At 41.9% G+C, this 26,414-nt stretch overlaps 1 protein-coding gene across 1 annotated transcript; it reads left to right on the forward strand.

Annotated features, from left to right (window-relative positions):
• Nucleotides 1-16,634: 16,634 nt before the first annotated feature.
• Nucleotides 16,635-18,724, forward strand: LOC127624836 (chemokine XC receptor 1-like). The gene is made up of 2 exons (XM_052099790.1): nucleotides 16,635-16,754; nucleotides 16,858-18,724. The coding sequence occupies exon 2, from the start codon at nucleotides 16,980-16,982 to the stop codon at nucleotides 17,991-17,993; it is 1,014 nt and encodes a 337-aa protein (XP_051955750.1). The 5' UTR covers nucleotides 16,635-16,754; nucleotides 16,858-16,979; the 3' UTR covers nucleotides 17,994-18,724.
• Nucleotides 18,725-26,414: the final 7,690 nt, after the last annotated feature.

Below are 26,414 nucleotides of genomic sequence, written 5' to 3' on the forward strand. Positions count from 1 at the left end.
ACCTATTTTGCCTTTTAGAATATTACAGCATTTTCGGCTATCAATTAACACCAACAGAAAAGTATCAAACAAACATGATACTACTCTGGTAAATATGTGGACATGTACTGTAGCATGGCTCTAACAATGGCATTCTTTGAAGTATCATGTATGTAAATACCTTGGAATACGGTAATCATCCAGTACTGTGGTCTACATCCAAGTACTATGGTATGGTAGGTAGGTACGAAGGTACCGCCAAAGTCCTTTTTTGTACGGAAAGTAAATCTGAATTGCATATTCAGTGTGGATTTAGAAAAGCACAACATTTACTTTAGTAAAAAGCTGTAAAATTGGAAGAAATCTATTTCCAAGTATAATAACCATGGCACTTGTACTCTAATTGGCAAATATATGTAAGAAAAGATGGTGCAATGTTCCTAATTATAGTCTTAATGAGAGTCAAATAATTCATCACTGTAGGGCAATTAACCCCAATCTCTTGTCTTCTATTCCACTTTTCTCATAAAGTGGCTCTCAAATGAGTGAGAACAAAAGGGGCATTAGTGCTATTAGTAACAGAGATGAATAATAACGATTAACATGGTGGTTTGCAAGAATTTGTTATTAATGCAGGTGTCAAGTAACTATTAAAAGTACAAATTGACACTATTGTATTCAATCCTCTCTCAAAGTATATATTTTGGCTCATATCAAGTAGCATCAAAATATTGACAAACCTCTAACTCTGATAAGCCTCCAGCTCAGATGTCTTCTTCTCCATGTACAGTTGTGATTTCAAACCCTCAAGCTCTTAATTAAGACTCTATATTAACAATAAATACATCATATATAAAATAAAGCATATTAAATTCACTATTATAAAATAAAACATAATACACATACAATTTTTAGTTACATAAAAATGTATTTGGATTTGTCTCAAAATAAATGCAATAATGATACAGCAACAAGACAGCAAATAGATTTCTGTGATATGTCATCTATTGGTAATGTTTGCTGCATTCACATTGTCATATTTACAGTAAATGTAAGCGCAGCGTAGTTCTAGCGGGAAGACTAGCAGCTGTACATCATCATTTCATTAGCTGGGTAATTTCCAGCCAATCACATGTAAGCCATTGCTTTATAAGTCTGCTCACAATCTATCACATTGCTATTTCAGTGTGCTAACACTGCAACCTCCACCACCCCACCACCACCAGTTGAGCCCCGTCCTGCAAGGGGGTAGGCTCCTCGCCCCTGCCTCCTATCTCCGGCAGGATATGACGGTTCCAAGTACAACTTCTTCGGACCGCCAGATGGGGCCTACGCCAAAGAGAGACATTAGATTTCTGTTTTATATTCATCAAATACATGTCATCTTAAATGTCACTCAAGTCCGCAAGTCTTCCTGATAGAACTATGGTTTCCGACTAGTAAAAAAAAAAACATTGACACCTTTGTCAAACTCATAATTACTATTTTCTAATTAATCAAAACACTGAATTTTATGAAAGTACAAACTTTTCTCGCTTGACCACTGTGACATATAAAAACAACCAAAATGGCAGCAGCTTCAACTGTTAAAGATTTCTGAACATATGTTGGGTATGTCCTATCATTTTACTATTGATAATTTCTAAATAAATCTGGATAGTTAAGCCAGACATTCCCCATTATACACTGCAACAAAATATATTTTTTATTAGGTTTTTTTTTGGCTTGTTTTCCAATATAAATATCTAAAACACCTTTAAAACATAACAAACCTTACATTTTCTTTAGCAGCTTTACAGCAGAATAAAAAAAGTGTTATCTGAGAATGCTAAATATAATATTAAAAATACTCATATTTTTAAATATCTAAATATCCTATAAAAAAAAGATGCATTCACCTTATGGGGCAGCATATAAGATGTTTAGACTTGCTTTTAGAGAATTGATCTTGAATACAAGTATATTTTGTCTTTTCTGCACTCGCAGAAGTATAACCATGTGAAAAAATACACTTATACACAAAATACACTTATATTCAACATGTGTTCTCTTAAAGCAAATCTAAATATCTTATATGTTGCTTCTCAAATAAATGTATCTTGTTTTAAGGATTTTTAGACCATTTTAAATGGAAAACAAGACAAAAACACTTGAAAACAACATGATTTTGTTAGATGTTATCCAATCATAGCAGTGGCTGTTTACATTTAAGTTGTGTGTGACTTTCATTCACATTTGAAGAAAAAGATCTACTCTATCTTGGCTAAGTAGATCCTTAAATTCACAGACAGTCAGCATAAATGTCATTCATATGACACCAGCTGTTAAATTAATGTCTTCAATAGTGACTTGAGAAAGATCAAAATGAAGGTACTTTTTAAGTATAAACCATCATTTCCGGTCAGCATCAGTACGTGCATTCGCGTGAGCACTGAGTTGATGTTGGCATGCTACAGACGTAATCTCACATTCTTTTCTAGGTTGAGACATCCAGAATAAGCACATCAATGCACCAATATGAGTAAAAAAACAGATACAAATACAGATCTAAACCAAAACCAACAAAGCTACCAATGCTCCTCCTACTCAGTTGTAAACTAGCGCTGCACAATTAAAAAAATTGAAAAATAATCAAGAGTAGAATTACAGCTGTGTTCCTACACAGTTCTCAGGTTGTTTTGATTCATAGCTCACGTAATAAGCATTTTGTGGGCTGTCCTAAACAAATTAAGTATTGTAATGTAAATTCTATTAATCTAAATGAATAATCGCAATTACAATATCAAAGGAAATAATCTGCAATTATGATTTTCGGCATAATCGTGCAGACCTATTGTAAACAGCACTACATTTCTGGATGTGTCGCTTGTGAGTCAGTGAGAGCAGCCCATGACTTGGGTGGATGGAGTCTCTGATGATCCTCCGAGCTTTTTTCACACACTGCCTGTTATATAAGTTATATATGTATTACAGACATACAGTATGAACCTGGAGTAAATGTAATAGTGTTTCATTCGAAAAGGGAAGCGATTTTAAAGAAGTGAAACTAAGCAAGGGAAGAGTTCTTCGCATTGTTTCGAAGGAATTAAGCTATGCGGAGCAAAAAAAAAATGCTGTAACTAGAACATGAGGAAACAGGAGTGCTCGTACAGAGGTTTTGCCTTTTTTGGTTATGCCATCTCAACTTATCTGTAGGCATAACCTATTTTGGGTGCATACTTTTAACTTTTCTCTTAAATGTCTGAAATGCTGCATTGATGTTTTTGCTCAATTTTGGCACAGCAATGTTGTGCTTTAGTTTACAGGGAATTTGATTCTGGATCATTCAGAAGGAAGAAACGTCCACACATAAGAAATATATATACGTATTTTTTTTTAAATGTTCAGACTTTATTGACTGTTAGAATTTGGTAAGCTGTTCCAAAGTTTAGGAGCGGCTATGGCGAATGCTCGTTCACCCCTAGATTTTAGCTTCGAGTTAATAAACTCTGTTTGACCAACCTAAGAGCTCTTCCTGGACGGTGTTCACACAAAAGGTCGGAGAGATTTCGGCCATTTAAGGATTGAAATACTAGCAAGAGCACTTTAAAATCAATTTGAGATCAGACAGGAAGCCAATGTAAAGACACTAACCCAGGACTAATGTGCTCACCTTTACAGACACCCATTAAAAGTTTCGCTGCTACATTTTGAATAATCTGTAATCTAGATATGGAAGAGTTGTTTATTCCCAAATATAGGGAATTACAATAGTCCAGTCTAGAGGTGATAAAAGCATGTATCGCTGTTTCAAAGTGTGTGATTGACAGAAAGGACTTCACTTTAGCAAGTACTCTTAGTTGGTAAAAATTGGATTTTACAACAGAGTTTATTTGCTTGTCAAATTTAAGGGCACTATCAAAAAAGACCCCCAAATTTTTCACACAAGTTTTAACTAAAGACTGTTAAGGCGTCCTGCCCTGGTGATTCCCTGTACTCTCAGTCCCGTGCTCTCTCTCCTGAGTACTAAGTGTCTCATACTTCAGCTCAGTGTGGATCGTCATGTTTTGATTGCATCCCAGCTGTTCCGTATTAACTCTCGTCCCTAGACTATATCTGCCTCATTAACTCGGTGTCCTGTGTGAAGTATTGTTTCACCCCGTGTTTCATGTCTGAGCATTTCCTAGTTATTCTGATTGTCTGTGTTACCGATCCCAGCCTGTTACTAACCATTCTGACTGTCTGCAGCCTGCCTAGCGACCTGTGCCTGTTACTGGACTCTGATTCTCGCCGCCCGTCCTGAACTAAGCCTGTCTCACGCCTTCCTGCCGTCTGCTGCCCATCTCGAATCGAGCCTGACTTTGCCCCTGAGTCTGAGCACCGCCCTGGGCTCCAGACTGGACCTTTCAAGATTATCTGCCTTGTGTTTACCTTTTCTGAAACGCTTTATGTTTGCTTGAAGTACGCCAATTAAATTGTTGCAAATGGATCTGCCCGACATGTCTGATTCCTCACAAAGACGAAAAGACACCAACATTTAAATTAGATGTTTTAGGGGCTTCTGAAGAGCCAAACACGATAATTTCAGTTTTACTTTCATTCAAATTTAAGCAACTTAAAAACATAAGACATTTTATGCTTCAGCGAGAATTCACAAACATAACCCTGCAGCAAAAAGTGTCTCTCCAACATATTAAAATGTTTTATTTTTTTAATTGAAATAAAAAAAATCTCAATTGCAGCACTTAAAAATAAAAAAATAACTATTTGCATTTTATTCTTAGTGTTTCAGTACAATGACAGAATTGGTTAAGAGTTTAAATACTTTGCAATACCCTGTAAGCCCCATGTATCTGATGAGAGATGACTGGCATTGTGAGAAGTGAAAGTGGGGTGTTACCTGGTGATCCTCTGGTTCATAAGGCACTGTTGAAGGGTGTCAGCGAGTCGCTGGTGTTTTTCCCAGAGAGGTCTTCGGCTGAGAGAGAGAAAGAGCAAAGCTTTGACTATGACTGAAGCATCTATATAAGAACACGGCACCAGAATCACATGGGGATTTCAACATACAAGATCTTTAAAAAAAAAAAAAGGTTACCTTAGATAAATAACTAGAAAGTTACACTGGTGTATGAATCATTTTAAACGGATGAAGAGTTGACCTATTCGTTTTACATAATGAAATATCTACTTTACAAATGTGACCACACAAAATGTAATTTCCAATTTCTATAACCAGAAAGAAGTTCAAAATAACAATTTCTTGTTTCATTGTTGTCAATTCTTAGCTCCCAAATTGTGTATTCCACTACTGAAACTAGCTTCACCACAGCAGGAGGAAGCTGGTCACCTGTGTGGCAACAGTTCAGTTTCAACAAAAATAAACCAGACGGATATAGTCAGTTAGCACACGGAAGTGGCATTTTTAATGTCAGCCTATATTTTATAGTTTACAAGGAAGAACCTGATTATATCTGAACAATTTGTTGTATTTGAGTTAGAAAAAAAGGAACTGTAAGTAGCAGATAGGAAGCTTTGTTTGATCAAAAGGTCTGTGTTTATTTCCGTTTATGTACGTAGGCATATGCGTTGGTATAACAAATGCCCACTACTAAAAAAATCCCAAACTATACGGTTAATGTAAAGTAACTAGTTCACAAAAATGATTCACTGTTTTAATTGAGCCCATCACAGTCTTAAAGGGACTTTGCTTATTTTTCATAGTATCATTTATAGTCAGGTAAATATAGTCGGGACATTACTGATGTAAAAAACAACACTCACTATTTGAAAAAAGTCATTTTTGATCAAATCTAAACAGGCCCCATTTCCAGCAGCATCACTCCAACATCTTATCCTTGAGTAATCATGCTAAATTGCTAATTTGGTACAAGAAAATCACTTGCTATTATATCAAACACAGCTGAAAGATATTTGGTTCATTAAATGAAGCTTAACATTGTCTTTGTGTTTGTTTTTGAGTTGCCACAGTATGCAATAGACTGGCATGTCTTAAGGTCAATATTAGGTCAAAAATGGCAAAAAAGAAACAACGTTCTCTAGAAACTCATCAGTCAATCATTGTTTTGAGGAATGAAGGTAATACAATGCTTGAAATTGCCAAAAAACTGCAGATTTCATACAAAGGTGTAACTACAGTCTTCAAAGACAAAGCACAACTGTCTCTAACAAGGACAGAAAGAGATGTGGAAGAACAGATGTGCAACTAAACAAGAGGATAAGTACATCAGAGTCTCTAGTTTGAGAAATAGACGCCTCACATGTCCTCCGCTGACAGCTTCATTGAATTCTACCCGCTCAACATCAGTTTCATGTACAACAGTAAAGAGAAGACTCAGGAGGACTTATGGGAAGAATTGCAAAGAAAAAGCCACTTTTGAAACAGAAAATCAAAAAGAAAATGTTCGAGTGGGCAAAGAAACAGACATTGGACAACAGATAATTGGAAAAGAGTGTTACGGATCTTAACCCATTAAGCTTTTGTGGGATCAGTTAGACTGTAAGGTGTGTGAGAAGTGCCCGACAAGACAGACACATCTATGGCAAGTGCTACAGGAAGTGTGGGGTGAAAGGTCACCTGAGTATCTGGACAAACTGACCGCTAGAATAACAAGCATCTGCAAAGCTGTCATTGATGCAAATGGAGGATTTTTTTGATGAGAAATCTTTGAAGTAGTTTAAGAAATTATATATATATTTTTTAAATTGTAAAAGGAAATTTTACCATTATTCATGTCCTGACGATACATTGTGATCAGTTGAATGCCACTTTGGTGAATAAAAGTACCAATATCTTTCCATAAGAGCAAAATCTGTACATTATTCCAAACTTTTGGCTGCCGGTGTGTGTGTGTGTGTGTGTGTGTGTGTGTGTGTGTGTGTGCGTATGCCTGTGTGCGTGTGCGTGTATAGCAAAAAAAGAAACATCCCTGTAGAACCCTCACGGGAAGGAGGACAGGAAACGAAGGTTCCAGGGAAAAAGGTAAGGGTTTTAATGTCTGTCTCAAAAATAATTATAACAAAAGCAACACACAATAACATAAGCGCAGTGGGTTGGCTTGTTCTGGTCGAGCCCCTCTGCTCTGCGGCCGCTGGCTTTTCACCGCTCTCCTCACTCTACTGCAATTAGAGACAGGTGTTAGTCATAATTTGGCCCAGGTGTGGCGCCCTTACGCTTCTCTCTCCCGGACGGGCGCTTGACCACGCCCCGCTGCCACATACCCCCACCGCCCGACTCAGGCGAGGCGTCATCCGACCTGCCTACCACTCCCCATTTCTGGAGAGGAAGTGGCGGCAGCCATCTGCACCCCGGTCTGTGGATCACCTTGAATTTAAAAGGCTGGAGGCGAGATACCAGCGGGTGATCCGGGCGTTAGTATCCTTCATGCGGTGGAGCCACTGGAGTGGGGCATGATCCGAACAGAGGGTGAAGGCCCGCCCCAGCAGGTAGTAGCGGAGGGTGAGGACCGCCCACTTGATGGCCAAACACTCCTTTTCCGCGGTGCTGTACTTAGTCTCCCTTAAGGAGAGCTTCCGACTAATGTACAGCACCGGGCTCCTCCCCTCCACCAGCTCGCGAGTACGGCCCCCAGCCCTCTGTCTGAAGCGTCCGTCTGCAAAATAAAAGGGAGAGAAAAATCAGGTGCATGTAAAGCGGCCCCCACAAAGTGCAGCTTTAATCTGCGTAAGCGCCTGTTGACACTGCTCCGACCATTGGACGGATCTGGAGCCCCCTTTTTAGTGAGATCAGTCAGCGGGCTGGTGGCGTCCGAATAATTAGGCACAAATCTTCTGTAATAGCCAGCCAGCCCCAGGAACTGTCTCACCCCCTTTTTGGTCTTAGGTCTAGGGCAAGTCACTTGTCGCCGCAGTCTTTTCAATTTGGGGGCGCACCTGGCCATGACCCAAGTGGAACCCCAGATACCGTACCTCCACCGCCCAACCGCACACTTCTTAGGGTTTGCCGTGAGCCCGCCCGTCGCTAGCGATCTCAGGGCGGCCCTCAGATGATGCATGTGCGCTGCCAATCATTGCTATAGATGATAATGTCATCCAAATAGGCAGCGTCGCGCGGTATCGCGGTCTGAGGATCCGATCCATGAGTCGGCTGGAGCGTGGCTGGGGCCCGAACAAACCGAAAGGAAGCGTCACAAATTGGTGTAATCCAAGCGGCGTGGTGAAGGCTGTTTTCTCGCGGGACATTGGTGTCAAGGGGATCTGCCAATAGCCCTTTGTTAAATCCAGGGTCGAGTAAAATCGAGCAGTACCTAACCCGATCGAGCAGTTCATCAACACGGGGCATTGAGTGCAGCGTCAAATTTAGACACAGCGTTGACTTTCCTGTAATCCACACAGAACCGAACCGACCCATCACTCTTGGGAACAAGAACAACCGGGCTGGACCAATCACTGTGGGATTCCTCTATTACGCCCATATCGAGCATTGCATCTAATTCTTCCGAGCGACTTTCTTTTTATGTTGGGTTAGCGATAAAGGCGACAACGCACCACAGCGCCGGCTTCGGTCTCGATGTGGTGCTGTATGAGGTTCGATGCGGCCGGGAGAGGGAAAACACGTCCATAAACTCTTTTTGTAACTTCGGAAACCTCTGTGAGCTGCCGCGGTGAGAGCTGGTCCCCACAAGTGACCGGAGTGTTAAGATTGTAGTTTTTGTTTACCTCCGGTCCGAGCTCCGCCCTCTCGGAACTACCGTGGCCAGCGTCACAGAGGCCGCCTCCTCCCTCCACAATTTCAGGAGGTTGAGGTGATATATTTGGCTAGCGCCCCTCTATCGATGCGTTTGACTTCATAATCGAGATCCCCTACTGGTCGTGTGACCTCAAGCGGTCCTTGCCACTTGGCGAGTAATTTTGAGCTTCGATGTTGGGAGTAATACAAGCACTTTATCTCCGGTGCAAATTCCGTAGCTGAGCACCCCTGTCATACAGCCGGCGTTGGCGTTCTTGAGCTTGGAGCAAATGCTCTTGTGTTAATCGCCCCAGTGTGTGGAGCTTTGCTCGAAGATCAAAGCGTATTGAATTTCATTTTGGCATTAGAAGGTCCCTCCTCCCAATTTTCACGGATGACATCGAGGACACCGCGGGCGTCGCCCGTACAACAGCTCAAGCGGGGAGAACCGGTGGAGGCTTGCGGGACCTCTCGTACCGCCAAATAACAGGGGTCTAGCCACTTATCCCAATTTCTAAGCGTCATCGTGCGCGAATTCATGAATCATGTTTTTGGCGTTTTATTAAACCGTTCCACTAGGCCATCTGTCTGAGGATGAGTAAGCAGCTAGTCTTGAATCGATTTAATGCCCAAGAGCTCGTAAAGTTAGCGAAGTGTCCGTGACATAAAAGTTGTGCCTTGATCGGTGAGGATTTCTTTCGGAATCCCCACCGGGAGATTATCTTGAAGAGTGCCCCTGCAACACTACGTCGCGGAGATGTTGCTCAGAGGCACTGCTTCCGGATATCGCGTCGGCGTAATCCACTAGGACTAACCGAGGCGATGTCCAGCGTGCTGACCGTTCTAATGGCCCGGCGAGGTCCATCCCAATTCTTTCGAAGGGGACCTCGATTAATGGTAGAGAGCGCAAAAGCGCTTTTGGGGTGGCGGTGGGTTTACCAGCTGACATTCGCGACACGCCGCACACCACCTGCGGGCGTCACCGCCAATGCCCGGCCAATAGAAGCGGGCTATTAGGCGGAGAAGTGTTTTTCGTTCCCCTAGGTGACCGGCCATAGGATTATAGTGAGCGCCTGGAAAACCATTTCCCGGCGGCTCCGTGGAATCAATAATTGTGTTACTTCCTCCTTTGTTTGAGCGTCCTCGTCACCCTGTATAGCGATCTTTAATAAGCGAAAAATCACGGATATGAGGCGGCGACACCCGGCGGAGTTGTTGACCATCGATTACTCTCACTTGGTCAAAGCGTGCTTAAGGGTATCATCCGCGACTGCTCAAGGGAAGTCCCCTCGGGAATTCCGGAGAGGAGGCGTCCACCTCGCCCCTTCCCGTCACTCGGAGCAGTCGAGGGCGGCCCTGGCTCCGCCTCCCCGCCAAAGCATCGCACATCACACACCCCTTCACTCTCGCGCAGGACCCATCCGCACAAACTCCCTCCAATAACTTTCTAAAATTCGGCCAATCCGTACCCAAAATTAGCGGATGGGTGAGGTGAGGACTAACAGCTGCCTCTACACTATGTTTTTCTCCCTGAATTTGATCGCCAGAGTCACCACGGGATATTTGTGAATATCCCGTGTACCACCTTACCCTCACCAGTTTAGCTGAGCCCAAAGCCCGGGTTGAACCAAGCGTTGGTGGATGGTGGTCTGGTTACAGCCGGTATCCAACAAAGCTTGGTATGTACCCTAGATTCTTACGAATCCGGTGCGCTCCAACCCGATCGGGGGCAGCCTGTGGAGCATCGGAGACCCGTACCACGCCCCTATTTCCATCAGCGGGCACTGATCCGGAAGTGGTCCGGTCTCCGCACCTCCAGCAGACCGGCCCAGGCGCTGCGGCCGCACCGTGCTGGCGAGCGCCCCACCTGAGGAGGAGGCGGCTGAAGGATGGAGAAAGGGCTTGGTGGGCGTTCCCAAGACCGAGGGAGCTGGGCCTGAGCAGCTCCACGCCTGCGAGGGGCAGGAGCGGACCCTGGGGAGAGAGCAGAGCGAGAGGGAAGAGGGGAGGGAAAAAAAACAGGGGAAGACACAGGGAAAGGGGAGACAGACAGAGAGGGCTCATCCGCCCTCGGAATCGCCGCCATGTGGTCCTCCATCGAGCCGGACGGCTTCCTCCAGCGGCAGGCGGTGGCACTGGACCCACTCGGCCGTCTTCGGGGCAAGCGCTGGACAAACTGCTCCAGTACCACCTGGTCGACGAGCTCCTCGGCGCCCGCGGTCCAGCGCAAGCAGCCACCTCCGACGCGCATCCGCGGAGCCGTTGAGGCGACAGCGAGCGAGGCGGTCGGATTTCTCCAGTTTCAAGGCCGGAAGAGTTGGCGACTTTCCTCTGGGGACCGACCAACCCGTTGCAGGATGGCTCTTCGCAGATCGTTGTAAGCCAGGAGGCTTGTTGCCGGCAGTTGTTGGGCAGCGAGTTGTGCTTCCCGGACAGGAGAGGGACTAATCGGGCTGCCCACTGGTCTTGGGGCCACCCCAAATCTCCGCCGTCCTCTCGAAGAGGTCGATGAAGGCCTCTGGGTAGATCCGCCCGGCCCCATCTTCTGTAGCGCGGTGGGGGCAATGTGGCGTGGGTGTCGGGGGTGGCGGCTGCGGCTGGAGCGGCCTCCTGGCTGAGGAGGCTCGGATGGCGAGCGGTCCTCTGCTTGGGCCGCATGATTTCAAAAAAGCGGCGATCCTGGTCTTGCGGAGCTCAAGCAGGGATTGTTGGTGGCTCTGGTGGAGTGTCGCGAGGGACTGGAGGACTTCAGCCAGCTGGGAGGACTCTATGGGGCGACTCTGTTCCATTATTATGGTTTTTTTTTTTTTTTAATGTCCGGGTTTCGGCACCAGTGTAGAACCCTCACGGGAAGGAGGACAGGAAACGAAGGTTCCAGGGAAAAAGGTAAGGGTTTTAATGTCTGTCTCAAAAATAATTATAACAAAAGCAACACACAATAACATAAGCGCAGTGGGTTGGCTTGTTCTGGTCGAGCCCCTCTGCTCTGCGGCCGCTGGCTTTTCACCGCTCTCCTCACTCTACTGCAATTAGAGACAGGTGTTAGTCATAATTTGGCCCAGGTGTGAGCGCCCTTACCGCTTCTCTCTCCCGGACGGGCGCTTGACCACGCCCCCGCTGCCACAATCCCCTTTTCAGGACACTGTATTTTAAAGATACATTTGTAAAAAATCTAAATAACTTTACAGATCTTTATTGTAAAGTGTTTAAACAATGTTTTCCATTCTTGTTCAATGAACCATAAACAATTAATGAACATGCATCAATAGAATGGTCATTAAAGGTGCGTACACACTGCCAGCGACAGCGACTCCATACCATTCATTTTCAATGAGAGCACAGCGACTTCCGGCGACACGCGACCGTTGGCGACTAGATGTGGGCATGTCCAGCGACGCGATAAAGTTGAGACAAGTTCAACTTTATTCAAATGAAGAGGGACTAACGGAAGCAACTGCCAATAGGAGAGAAGACGGGAGAGCTCACGTGATCCTTCTCTCTCTCTCTCTCTCTCTCTCTCTCTCTCTCTCTCTCTCAGATCCTGCAGTAACAGAAAGATGGATGAAAGGCTAATTCTTGCTGTTAGAAATTTTCCAGTGCTCTATGATATGTCTCTTTCCACGTACAAGGACATTTTTAAGAAAAATACTGCGTGGAAAGGTGTATCTGAGATCGCGGGGATTTTGTGGACCCAGACAGACCGGCATTTGCATTTTCGCCGCAGATAAACAGCCGCTGTGGCAAACAGCACGCCTTGTTTCTCATTCATCTTTGATATAAAGCATTTTATGTACTGATTCCATTTATATTTAGTCTTTTCCCTCCAAAATGTTTGTTTTTAGTGGCAAGAAAAGAGTCGCTGGCAGTGTGTACTCACCTTTATACACTAACAGCTTGCAGACGGTAGCAATTAAGGTCACAGTTACAAAAACTTATGACACTAAAGAGACCTTTCTACTGACTCTGAAAAACACCCAGGGTCCCTGCTCATCTGCGTGAATGTGCCTTAGGCATGCTGTATGGAGGCATGAGGACTGCAGATGTGGCCAGGGCAATAAATTGCAATGTCTGTACTGTGAGACGCTTAAGACAGCGATACTGGGAGACAGGAAGGACAGCTGATCGTCCTCGCAGTGGCAGACCACATGTAACAACAATAAATTACTGCTATTGACTAAACCGGTGTAGTCTAACTGGGTCAGATGAGCCATTCAGGTGCGGACTGCAGCTGCCTCGAGCCTGAGGAAATTTTTACTGATGCTTCATCCTCTTTTTCAGCTGACGATGTCTGTGGTGTTTGTGTTTACTTTTTAAAACAACTGTCTGATCTCAGAGGAGCAGGCAGAAGCAAATCCATGCATACCTTTACCTGCGGGCGGGAGCGGGCATGCAAAATCCGTCCTGCGCGGGTCTCTACTTTAGAGTACCAGAGCCTTTGAAATAGCTTTGCAACCCTTTCCAGACTGAATTATTTCAATCACCTCCTCATCATCATCATTTTTGGAATTTCTTTCGACCTTGGCATAGTGTGCTACTGGGTGAGACCTTTTAGCCAACTTCATGCAGCTGAAAAAGTTTTATTTAGGTGTTGATTTGATTGAACGGGGCTGGCGGTAATCAGGCATGGTTGTCTAGTCCAGAAGAACCCCATTATGAATGCAGTTTCCAGGGGTGTAAAGTAACGAATTACAAATTCTCACGTAACTGTTATGAACTACTTTTTCCCAAGATTTGTACTTTTTTTAAGTAGTTACAATTTTTCATATTACTTTTACTTGAGTACATTTTAACACTAGAAGCACGGAGCCAGTGTAACCTACGCTTAGTGTGACTTAAGGGGTCAGAAGACCGCCTAGTCTTCAGACAGGGACACTGCTACTGACACATAATGATCGCTAGAATGATCACGCTCTTGCGCGTAGCCAATGGATTGGTTTTAAAATTGGTATGTCACTGCGAGTTAGGCAGCAGTTGGCCTATAAATACTAATAGACTGAATTTATGGACATTCTGTCTATGGTTGATCCAGATCCATTTGTCCAGGTGACATTGTCTTACATTTATTTTAGGATATGCTCCTATATTTAGGTTGTATAATTTCGTTCTCGTTTGGCAAAAATTACGTTGTGACTGAGTGTTGTAGCTGGAGGAGCGCGAGTGTGATATGAATATTTATCGCCATTATACAAGCCAAGATATGATTTAGTACATATTACAATTTCATCATGGAAACTGTTATCTGTTATCTGAATTATTAATGAATTATCACCTATATTCATTTTTAGCAAAGGCGTGCTTTGTGTTACAATACAAATGATTATAATATAATCTATAATAATTGTAGTGTATATAGTATAAATAACAATAATAATTTGTGCTGATATTCGTAATTAAATCGTTGAATTCTCGACATCTTAACATGTATTTACATAAAAATGAGCTGCAATAAAAGCTTTCTATTCTTTGCATGTAATCTGTCATTACCTTGACTGTAATTAATAATCAATTAATAATAAAATACCATTCATGTATTTTCAAAAGTTGAACTAAGCTATTGAATCAGTAATTTGATCTGTGAATGTTGAGATGCTTGTAACTCCACCATATACATTTCCAACATCTCCGACACACACAATATGGGATGCTAATGTGGGCAGTCCAAAGCCTTGATCTGCTGCTACTGCAGCTGCACTTTTTATTTTGTTGTAATTACATAACAGATGTGTACTAGATTTGCACTGGGTATGTGTACGTGTGTATGTATGTAGGTGTGTGACTGAGTGTGGATGAATGTATATATATATAATTGTTTTTATTTTTTATTATTATCTATGTCTTGCTGCTATTTTTGTATAGTTTTTTTTGTATTGTTGTTGCACTGGAAGCTCCTTTCACCAAGACAAAATTCCTTGTATGTGTAAGCATACTTGGCAATAAAGCTGATTCTGACTTACTGTCGTCTTTTCCTAGATAGGGATGTGCTTTCAGCATGTACTTTGTTTCAACATCAGCGGCCACCCAGAATTTTATGCCAAATTTGTCCGGTTTATTGGCCATGTACTGTGTGAAATGACAGCGCGCCTTGGTAGGGAACAGTTGTTCATTAACTGTTATGTTCTCACCGGGCATGTATGAAGCAATGCTGTTTTTCACAAATTTGTCAAATATCTCAGATATCATGGCAAATCTATCCGTCACAAGGCGGGCAGCTCTTGTGTTCTTGTCATCAAAGTGCAGATAGCGCATGACAATGAAGAATTTCTAGCAAAAATGGACTTAAATATTGGTCTGTTTCTCACCCACATCTTTCATATCACTTCAGAAGTCATGGATTAAACCACTGGAGTCACATGGATTAGGCTACTTTTATGCTGCCTTTATGTGCTTTTTGGAGCTTAAATTTTTTGGCACCCATACACTTGTATTGTATGGACTAAAAGAGCTGAGATATTCTTCTAAACATTTTAATTTGTGTTCTGTTGATGAAAGAAAGTCATACACGTCCGTCGTCCGGGATGGCAAAAGTATGACTAAATAATGAGAGAATTAAAAATGTGGCCCTTGTACCAAACAACTGCTCTGCCGCCTCTATTTTGCCAAGTGACCCTGCAATTTAGTGCAATTTTTTGCATTCCTTGCATTGTTTTGAACATGTTTTATGTGCAACAATAACTCTCTGTAAGACTCGACTCGACTTCAAGGAGAGAAGGAGGACACAGGAAACAGGGCTTTGGAAATACAGGTAAGGCTTTAATTGCTGTTTTCTCTTATACACAATAACTACAAGCGCATTGGGTCGGCTTGTCAGGTTCTCTCTCTCCTGGAGGCTCTGTGGCTGCTTTTAAACCGCTCTCCCCATGCTCACTGAAATTAGAGACAGGTGTTAAACATAATTTAGCTCAGGTGCAAGCGCCCTTACTGCTTTCTCCCCCGGACGGGCGCCTGACCACGACCCCGCTGCCACACTCTCTCATTCGGCATTAAGGGAAATTTAGACCCTACACATAAACAGATATTTAGGTATTTGTTTCATGCATTATGATATTGAAAATAACTTTATCTTTTCATTTCTGTAATCATCTCGCCCTTTTTTATTTTTTAAATCAGTTTCATGTAGTGTTTACGGTATCATAGATAAGTGATGTATTTTAAAAGTTGGCAGTCACAAACACCTATAAAATACATATATTTGTTATTCTTTCTGGCAAATAGCCATGGAAGGGAATGTCACTACTCATGTGTACTTTTACATTTAAATTTACATTTATGCATTTGGCAGGTGCTTTTATCCAAAGCCACTTACGGTGCACTTATTACAGGGACAATCCCCCCGGAACAACCTGGAGTTAAGTGCCTTGCTCAAGGACACAATGGTGGTGGCTGTGGGAATCGAACCAGCAACCTTCTGATTACCAGTTATGTGCTTTAGCCCACTATGCCACCACCACTCCAGATACTTTTAAATGAGCTACTCTTTTACTCTTACTTGAGTAGTTTTTAGGACAGGTACTTTTACTCTACTCAAACTACATTTTTAAGAAGTAACAGTACTTTTACTTGAGTATACATTTTCAGTACTCTTTCCACCCCTGGCAGATACATAGATTTGGGGATTTAGTAACTAAGGGGGCAAATACTTTTTCACACAGGGCCTGTTGGTATTGGATAACTGTTTTACTTCAATAAATAACATTATCATTTAAAAACTGTATTTTGTGTTTACTCAGATTGCTTTTGTTTTATGTACAGTACACTAAAAAAATATTAATGTATTCACAAATTATGCAATTTAATAACAAATATTTGTTAAATTAATTCATCTATAAACTACGAAATTAAATTTTAAAACTAAATATAATTTAAAAACCACATTATTGTGGTTGTAGATTAAAGGGGAAATGATGACTTATGAAGACCTTCCCATCCCCATAAATACTCGCAGACACCAGTCAAGAATGTATCTGCTTGCCAACCGTATTAACAAGCTAGACTCAAACATTTCTGAAGACAATGGTTTTATATTACCCATTTAGTTAAAAAAGAGACATAATTTTGAAAATCAACAGAGCAACGGGCAACAAGAATCCTGGTAAGAACAAAAGTCTGTAATTGTTTACTATATTCTCATTTGTACACAATACATGTAACATCGGATGACTGATGTAACCTTTCTCACTTGTTCTTTTGAAAAGGTGAAGAGTGTATTCATGTCTGAGTTGCCTCTCACATCATCTACAAAGAGTTTAACTTAGTTTAACCTGGCTTTCATTGGCTAACAACCTACCCCATTGGCCTGCTACCTAAAGACAACAACATGACTGTTAAGAATACAACTAATTATTTTAATTATGACTATGACAATGAATATGAAGATCAACTGTGTCACAAAGAGACTGTGCAGAAAGTTGGATCCATTCTCATTCCACTGTTTTTCACACTAGTGGTTGTGCTGAGCTGCATCGGTAACATCCTGGTTCTGGTTATTTTAGCTCTCTACGAGAGTGTCAAATCGCTGACCAACATTTTCATCCTCAATTTAGCTCTGTCAGATCTACTGTTCACTTTTGGACTTCCATTCTGGGCATCTTACCACATTTGGGGCTGGACATTTGGAGAAACCTGCTGCAAAACTGTCAAATTCCTGTTCTATCTTGGGTTTTACAGCAGTGTGTTCTTTTTAACCCTGATGACCATTCAGCGATACATGGCGGTTGTTCATCCCCTGTCGGACTGGGAGAAATGCAGAGGGTTTTCAATCGCCCCCTTTATCATGTGGATCCTGAGTGCCTTGACTGCACTGCTGGGCTCTCTTCGTAGCAAAGTCATACGAGAACAATCGAATAACGGCACATATTGTGAATACGACAGTACTGAAGTGAAACATGCCATTGTTTATTTTCAAAATGCTTTTTTCTTTATTGCATTTGTGATTATGGGTTTTTGCTATACTAGAATGCTTCAGACGATAACAAAAGCACGGACGAATAAGAGACACAAGACTGCAAGACTAATTTTCTGTATCGCACTGGTGTTTTTTATTGGTTGGGCTCCTTTTAACATTGTTATATTCTTAAGATCTTTGACCGATCATGGTTTGTACCCATTCAGAGAATGCAATATAAGCATTAACCTTGACTACGCATTTTATGTTTGCCGACTGTTGGCTTTTTCACACTGTTGCTTAAACCCTGTGTTTTACGTTTTTGTTGGTGTAAAGTTCAGGAATCATTTGAAAATGATACTGCAGAGTATTTTTCGGCAAAAAAAAAACTTCAATTGCAACCAAAGCAGATTGGCAAAGATTCATTCACAGGGTTCACTGTACTGACAGAAATCTCAAGTAATTTCTCAGAATGCAATGAGCCAACCATGAGTTCTAAAATACTGTGTGACTGAAATTAAGTTATTGCATTGCTCTCCGGAATACTTGATTGTAATTGGTCAATCGTGACATTCTGCATATTTTTGTATTGCATCAGCTAAACTATATTGTTGTATACTGTATAATTGATTGTTGTCCCAGGAAACTCTGGAGCGGTGGTGGTGTAGTGGGCTAAAGCACATAACTGTTAATCAGAAGGTCGCTGGTTTGATCCCCACAACCACCACCATTGTGTCCTTGAGCAAGGCACTTAACTGCTCTCGAGGGATTGTCCCTGTAAAAAGTGCACTATTTGGTTAAACGCATCTGCCAAATGCATAAATGTAGTTTCACATCTCATGTACCTCGTAATGCTAAATTGTATAGCAGCTGTATTCCTGTTTTAAAGTTAAAAGAGCCAATCGCCTGTTTACTCTAGAGCATGCACTAGCTGGACTAGAATGACATTTACAGTTGTTGTTTTTTTTACATTATTTGAGCTAAAAACGCACAATTTATGATACCGTTGTTGTCAAACCTTTTTTGAAATGTTATTTGAATGTTGTTTTGCGCAGTTTTAGAGATTTTGATTGACCCATTGATGTAAATGGGAGCTGTACTTGCATGAATGGAAATTACTAGCTGGAGGCATTTTCAAAATGGCATCAGATTGAAGTGAATTCAATTAAAGGAACATTTTCCAGCTGTCTCTTTCTTCTCACATAAAATTATTTAAATTCAAAATCATTTCATTTTATTTATTTAATAAGCATGCTATTTTACAGTCAGCATTTAGTTGGAAATTCCTGCAAAATAAACCCCTGCAGGATGATACTTTCTGATTCATTTTCACCAAAGTCAAATCGTAAAACTGTATTTCCATGATACAACACTCATCACCAGACAGAGCAAGATTTTCTTTAAAACATTTTTCTTAAACAGGAACATGCTGTCTGGATAGCGACCGACCACAGTTTTAGTTTCAAGTTTTAGTATCAACAAAACCACAGTGTTCAACTCTGTTGATGTAAAAGTCAAGTCATCAAGTCATTTTCAACACTTTTCATATCTTCTCAAAGCAGCTTTACAGAAAATCATGCATTAACAGAAAATTAAACTGTATCTATAAATTCTTTTAGTCGTCATGTTGTAGTTTGATTAAATATGATTGTAAATTGTGTATAAAAATAATGAAATAATAATTGTATTTAGAACTAGCGATGTCCAGTTCGTGAATGAATTGTTCTTTTGAACCGGTTCTTTTTAGTGAACAATTTGAACAAGTTCACCAAATCGGACTGAATCGTTTGAAACGGTTCGCGTCTCGATTCAGCACTGATTCTTAAGTTACTCTATCTTAGCCTGTCTCTCAAACGTGTCTGACACGCCGAATCGAAATGAGCTGATATCTGGGAGTAATATGATCCTAGAACTGGTGATATCTGCTCTTGCCAACTTCTTTGCAATTAACCACTCAACTAGTTAACAAATCGGACTGAATTCTAGGGTTGCAACTGCTCTCGAGTCAACAGCACGAGTCGCTCGTAACAGTTCTTGAGTCAACAGTTCAATGAGTTGCTCATAACAGTTCTCGAGTCAACAGTACAATGAGTCGCTCGTAACAGTTCTCGAGTCAACAGTACAATGAGTCGCTCGTAACAGTTCTCGAGTCAACAGTACAATGAGTTGCTTGTAACAGTTCTCGAGTCAACAGTACAATGAGTTGCTCGTAACAGTTCTCGAGTCAACAGTACAATGAGTCGCTCGTAACAGTTCTCGAGTCAACAGTACGAGTCGCTCGTAACAGTTCTCGAGTCAAAAGTACAATGAGTTGCTCGTAACAGTTCTCGAGTCAACAGTTCAATGAGTCGCTCGTAACGTTTCTCGAGTCAACAGTACAATGAGTCGTTCGTAACAGTTCTCGAGTCAACAGTACAATGAGTTTCTCGTAACAGTTCTCGAGTCAACAGTACAATGAGTCGCTCATAACAATTCTCGAGTCAACAGTACAATGAGTTTCTCGTAACAGTTCTCGAGTCAACAGTACAATGAGTTTCTCGTAACAGTTCTCGAGTCAACAGTACAATGAGTCGCTCGTAACAGTTCTCGAGTCAACAGTACAATGAGTCGCTCGTAACAGTTCTCGAGTCAACAGTACAATGAGTCGCTCGTAACAGATCTCGAGTCAACAGTACAATGAGTCGCTCGTAACAGTTCTCGAGTCAACAGTACAATGAGTCGCTCGTAACAGATCTCGAGTCAACAGTACAATGAGTTGCTCGTAACAGTTCTCGAGTCAACAGTACAATGAGTTGCTCGTAACAGTTCTCGAGTCAACAGTACAATGAGTTTCTCGTAACAGTTCTCGAGTCAACAGTACAATGAGTCGCTCGTAACAGTTCTCGAGTCAACAGTACAATGAGTCGCTCGTAACAGATCTCGAGTCAACAGTACAATGAGTTGCTCGTAACAGTTCTCGAGTCAACAGTACAATGAGTCGCTCGTAACAGTTCTCGAGTCAACAGTACAATGAGTCGCTCGTAACAGATCTCGAGTCAACAGTACAATGAGTCGCTCGTAACAGTTCTCGAGTCAACAGTACAATGAGTCGCTCGTAACAGATCTCGAGTCAACAGTACAATGAGTTGCTCGTAACAGTTCTCGAGTCAACAGTACAATGAGTTGCTCGTAACAGTTCTCGAGTCAACAGTACAATGAGTTTCTCGTAACAGTTCTCGAGTCAACAGTACAATGAGTCGCTCGTAACAGTTCTCGAGTCAACAGTACAATGAGTCGCTCGTAACAGATCTCGAGTCAACAGTACAATGAGTTGCTCGTAACAGTTCTCGAGTCAACAGTACAATGAGTTGCTCGTAACAGTTCTCGAGTCAACAGTACAATGAGTTGCTCGTAACAGTTCTCGAGTCAACAGTACAATGAGTCGCTCGTAACAGTTCTCGAGTCAACAGTACAATGAGTTGCTTGTAACAGATCTCGAGTCAACAGTACAATGAGTTGCTCGTAACAGATCTCGAGTCAACAGTACAATGAGTCACTCGTAACAGATCTCGAGTCAACAGTACAATGAGTCACTCGTAACAGTTCTCGAGTCAACAGTACAATTAACAATTTTAAAATGAATACAAAATCTAATATAATGCCAATGTAACGATGATAAAATGGGGCTAATATGATCATATTTCTTGGTTCTAGTTAGCACTCTGGCTGCTGCATTTTGAACCAATAAAAGTTTATTTATTGATCTTGCAGGACATCCTCCCAGTAATGCATTACAAGTCTCGAGGTCATGAATGCATTAATTAGTTTTTCGGCATCAGTAACAGAGAGCATGTCAGAGGGAGATTCAGGTGGAGTTAAGAATACGAAGAAGAGGAATATGTGCCGGTGCGTTGCTGAGGAAACGGAAGATGGATAGGAGGTGGAGATACAAGCCATGTCTTCCCGCTGTTGTTATGGGGAATGTGTGTTCGCTGACTAATAAATGGATGAACGTTTGGCCTTGGTGAGCGGACAGCATGAGTATCAGGAGTGCAGCATGTTATGTTTGACAGAGACTTAGCCTAGTTATTTTACAAAGTTGACCTAACATCACAAATCAACAAAAATAAAACGGTTTGAGCGAGCAAAAGCAGCAGATGCAGATACTTTGGGGAATTGTCCTCGCATGCGAGATCTTGTATTGCGTGTGCCGGAGATGTCATGCGCGCGCGCTATTTTCCCGTTTCCTCGTGCGGCAATGAACTACTGTCTGCAAGTGTCAATAATGTGCGAGAGGGTTTAAAATGCAGGCGCGAATTCTTACTTTTTCCTCGCGTGGCTTTAATCTATCGCGCGTGCGAGCGTCAATAACGCGTGCGGATTAATGCCGTCAAAATGCCTTCATACCCCGTTTGAAAACCCTTTTGGCCATGAACAACGAACCCCCTCTCCCTCCCTAACTTTTGGGTGGTGGGGGGCCCTTGGAGATAATTGGCCCCAGGGCCTTTGCAAGTGTGACTTAACCCACCATAGCAACCGTGCCAATTTGGTTGCTTAGGAAACTTTCCAACTCAGCACACCCTGGATTTGGACTCACCACTCCAGGGGTGGTAATAAAATAATTAATAATAATTCCTTACATTTATATAGTAATTGACATAGTATAGGGGGACACCAGTGTGCAGCATCCACCTGGATGATGCAACGGCAGCCATAGTGCACCAGTACACTCACCACACACCAGCTATTGGTGGAGAGGAGAGAATAGAGTGATACAGCCAATTAATGGATGGGGATTATTAGGAGGCCACGACTGAAAAGGGCCTATGTGGGAAATTTGGCCAGGACACCAGGGTTACACCCCTACTCTTTAGGAGGGATTTTTAATGACCACAAACAGTCAGGACCTCGGTTTAACATCTCATTGAAAGACAGGGCCTTTTTACAGTATAATGTCCCCATCACTATGTGGGGCATTAGGACCCACACAGACCATAGGGTGAGCACCCCCTGCTGGCCTCCCTAATAACTCTTCCAGCAGCAACCTTAGATTTCCCCAGGAGGTTTCCCATCCAGGTACTGGCCAGGCTCAACCCTGCTTAGCTTTACAATCACAATTTCCATTACAAAATAACTTTTCCATTTGACCAGAGTCAAATTGTAAAACTGTATTTTCACAACAACACCAAGCCAATCAGAGCACATTATTTAGTATTTTTGAAACCTTAAACAGGAAGGGGCTTTCTGACTGACATGTAAAGCAACCAGCCACTGTTTGTTTAGGTTTAACTTACATTTTACAGCAGGTAAACCTGAAACCAACATCATCACAGTGTAAGGATCATTCCAGTCCTGTAGTTTAACCCATTTTATACCATGGTCTGGGTGAATACTCGATTCTGATTGGCTGCAGGGTGTCCGTTAAAAAGTGATAGAGGACACCTAGTAAAGTAGTTCTGGTGAAACTGCCTGTTTACCATTCGAAATTAATAAATAAATGCGCTGCCTACAACAGCTGTGAGTAACCATAGCAACAGGCAGTCAAAGTATCCGTTAACAATTTGCTCTATCAAAACAAACATCTAACGTTAGTTAGATATTACATAGCCTACTAATACAACAATGAGCGACTTCGTTATTTCTTTTAACATTTATGGAGAATATGACAACTTTGACGACTGGGATGCTGCTGAAGAAAGAAAAAATGTAAATAAAACGGAGAAACGACACAAAGAGATAACACCGGGAGAATTGAATCAAATAGAAGACGAAAAAGATGAGATCAACACGAAAAAAAATACGAAATGGGCAGTAAATACACTCAGAGACTTTATTGTTCAAAAGAAATGGACTCCAGCTTTGAAAATTACACCGCTGCTGCTCTGAATGAGACCCTGCGGGAGTTTTACGCAGCTGTCCAGACAACCAAGGCAGGAGGAGAGTACAGCGTTTCAAGCCTAAGGAGCCTGAGAGCCGGTATCAACCGCCATATAAGGGAATTCAATATTATAACTGACACCAGATTCATGACCTGTAATGCTGTGTTTAAAACAATAATTAAGCGTTACAGTGTTTGGCTCGGCGTGGCAGGGAGGGCAACCGGGAGCTCTCCATGCAGTCTTTTAAAGTCCAGAGAGACGAGGATGGGTTTGAGTTTATCACCCTGGCTTACAATCCGCACACCAAAAACCACAATGATCCGAATGACCCAGATAAGGAAAACTTCCGAGGTTTTATGTTTGCCAGACCCGGGGATCCGCTGTGTCCGGTAAAAAGTTTCACGTCCTATGTGTCCAAATGTCCATCTGACGCAAAAGCTTTCTACCACCATCCGAAGCGCACCGTGACATCCGCTTCCGAAGTGTGGTACAGCCGGGAGCCGATGGGTATCCACTACCTCGGGAACATGATGAAAAAGATCAGCGAAGATGTATTTACAATTTATGTCAATATAAATGTATTATTAGGCCTAGTAGACCTACTTTTATTATAATTATAACTATTATTATCATCATCGTATTATCATAGGTGGTGGGTCTTTCGAAGGTCTACACTAACCACAGCCTCCGAAGCACCGCTGTAGGTCGACTCTCCAATGCTGGACTGGAGAGCCGTCAAATAATGTCGGTGACAGGCCATCGATGCGAGAGCAGTCTGCGGGCTTACTGGGCTCCGTCAGTCCGTGAGAGACGAAGCTGGAGCAATGTACTGTCTGCATCAAGTGCCCATCATGGGCAGTACCCAGCTTTTGTGGATCCTCCTTCAAAGGCCCCTATGTCTGACTGGCCGACTTTTTCAAATTGCACTATAAATGGAAACGTTGAAACTAATTGTAAATAAAAAAGCTAGCATGTAGGCAGTACCTCTCTTTGATCTGATTAATTTATTGCCCTCTATAAGCGCAAATCGCTGGAGCGCAGAACTAATTGTTTTTTTTGTTTGATTGTTGTTTGATTAATTGTTTTATGTGTAATAAAAAAATAACTATGCCTACCTTTGTGTTTTATGAAAAAAAAAATGCATTTTTGAACCTGAAGGGTTCTACAAGCTGAGCGGACTATAAATATCTCCGGTTGCTAAATAAACCGTCAGGCAAGTTATTATTTGTAAAAACTAGATTTAGCCTAATTAAAATATAAACTAATGTTTTAAAAATGTTTTATTTGGCAAGTGACCATGGTATAAGCAGGTTAATGCCCTCCGAGGTGTCCATTGTAAGGTTTTAATGGCCTTCGGCGGAGGCAACCGTCCTCCGCTGCGCGTCGGCCGGTTCACATCTTGCCGTCGTCCATTAAAACCTGACAATGGACACCTCGTCGGGCATTAACCCTTACATAGGTGACATTATTAGCCAAGCAAACATTCTTTATGTCTGGGTGCTCCCACTTAACAGCTAGAGCAATGTCTTATTTGAAAACATCAATGGAAACAGTTGAGATGTTTGTCACTTCCAGGAGAGGTTTAGGAAAGCCACCTATATAAAGCTGTTGTGCCATGTGAAACTGATGCCTCTCTGCCAAGGACAATAACACACAACCAGTTGAAACAACCAGTATGCCACACATCTCTCTTGAAGAAGCTGTGCTTTGCTTCGAATCACAAAGTCCAAAGAGAAACTGACTTGCATAGGTCAGTGGCACAGAGTTGGGTGGATTGTTTTATCTGTCCAATTGAAGGGAAACTTTGTATAGCCTCATTCAATGACGCCAACATGAAATACTTTTTAGAAGTTAGCACAGTGAGACACAGAGCTATTTCTACAGGAAAAATTCCCTCAAATATATCATGCACAATATCTGGTGGGAAGCCAGTAGTGACATTAAAATTAGAACATTTTTCAGACAGAACACACCTCTTCTTCACATGTTATCCAATGATTCTTCCTCAAGGGGTTTCAGATGCCTAGTGTAAATCTCCTCTGTCCTCAAAAATAGCGCTCCACTCCCTACTTCCGCAGTCTGAAAATCTCATCTCTGAGCTGTGCAAAGTCTGTACACATATGCACTTGAAAAACTCTCTACAAAACCTGCAATACCGTTGATTGTCAAGGTTGTCAACAACTACACATTGCACTGTTCCCTTTATACATTTGCCTAACTTTGCCACAAATATCCTATGTTGTTCCAATGTAACTAGATCACTAAATAAAGGCTCTAGTACTATGTCATACTCATCCAACTTCACATCTTCACTATTGATCAATGCAGCCAAGTGGATAGATGACAATGAAGAATGAAAACCAGATTTTATTTTTTTTATGTGATGTGCCTAGGGGATTGCATATTTCAAAGTCATCCACATACAAATTAATGTATTCTCTTTATAAAATAAACCATCCCAGAGACATCTATATACTCGCTTATCACTCACAAATGACTGAGGTCTTTCTTTCAAATGAACTGTATTGTTTAGAATAGTCTCACAATTCAATATTTGTTGCAACATTTTTATCACTGGGATGTATTGACAAGTTTCATTTCTTTTGGTCAATTATATATTCATCTAGTTCCACTACACTGAAGTTCCTTCTATAAAATTGCCTGCGCTTCCATGCAGTAAACAATGGGCATTTTATGCTAGTACTGAGTGCAGTGGCTAACTCTTGGACAACTGATCCATCTACTTGACAACTGTGATTCTGTAAAAACTGAGAAATGGTCTTATGAGTGACTGCCACAGAAACAGATCTAACTAGATAATACAGTTCCTCAAGTAGTTAATTTACAGCTGCTCTTGACACCAAGTAACTATTTTCCAATTTCAGTAAAAATTAGGCCATTTTCAGCTCAATATCTTTGGTCAAATCTCTACATTTTTCATCAGTTGGTCCCTCTAATAGTAAATCTTCACTCAAGTTATCAGCTTATAGCCCCTACTCTCTGGAGAGGG

This window comes from Xyrauchen texanus, chromosome 31, assembly GCF_025860055.1.
Source record: "Xyrauchen texanus isolate HMW12.3.18 chromosome 31, RBS_HiC_50CHRs, whole genome shotgun sequence".
NCBI classification, from domain to species: Eukaryota; Metazoa; Chordata; class Actinopteri; order Cypriniformes; family Catostomidae; genus Xyrauchen; species Xyrauchen texanus.

Coding starts and splice junctions, on each gene's coding strand:
- LOC127624836 (XM_052099790.1), top strand. CDS start 16,980: ATGACTGTTAAGAATACAACTAATTATTTTAATTATGACTATGACAAT.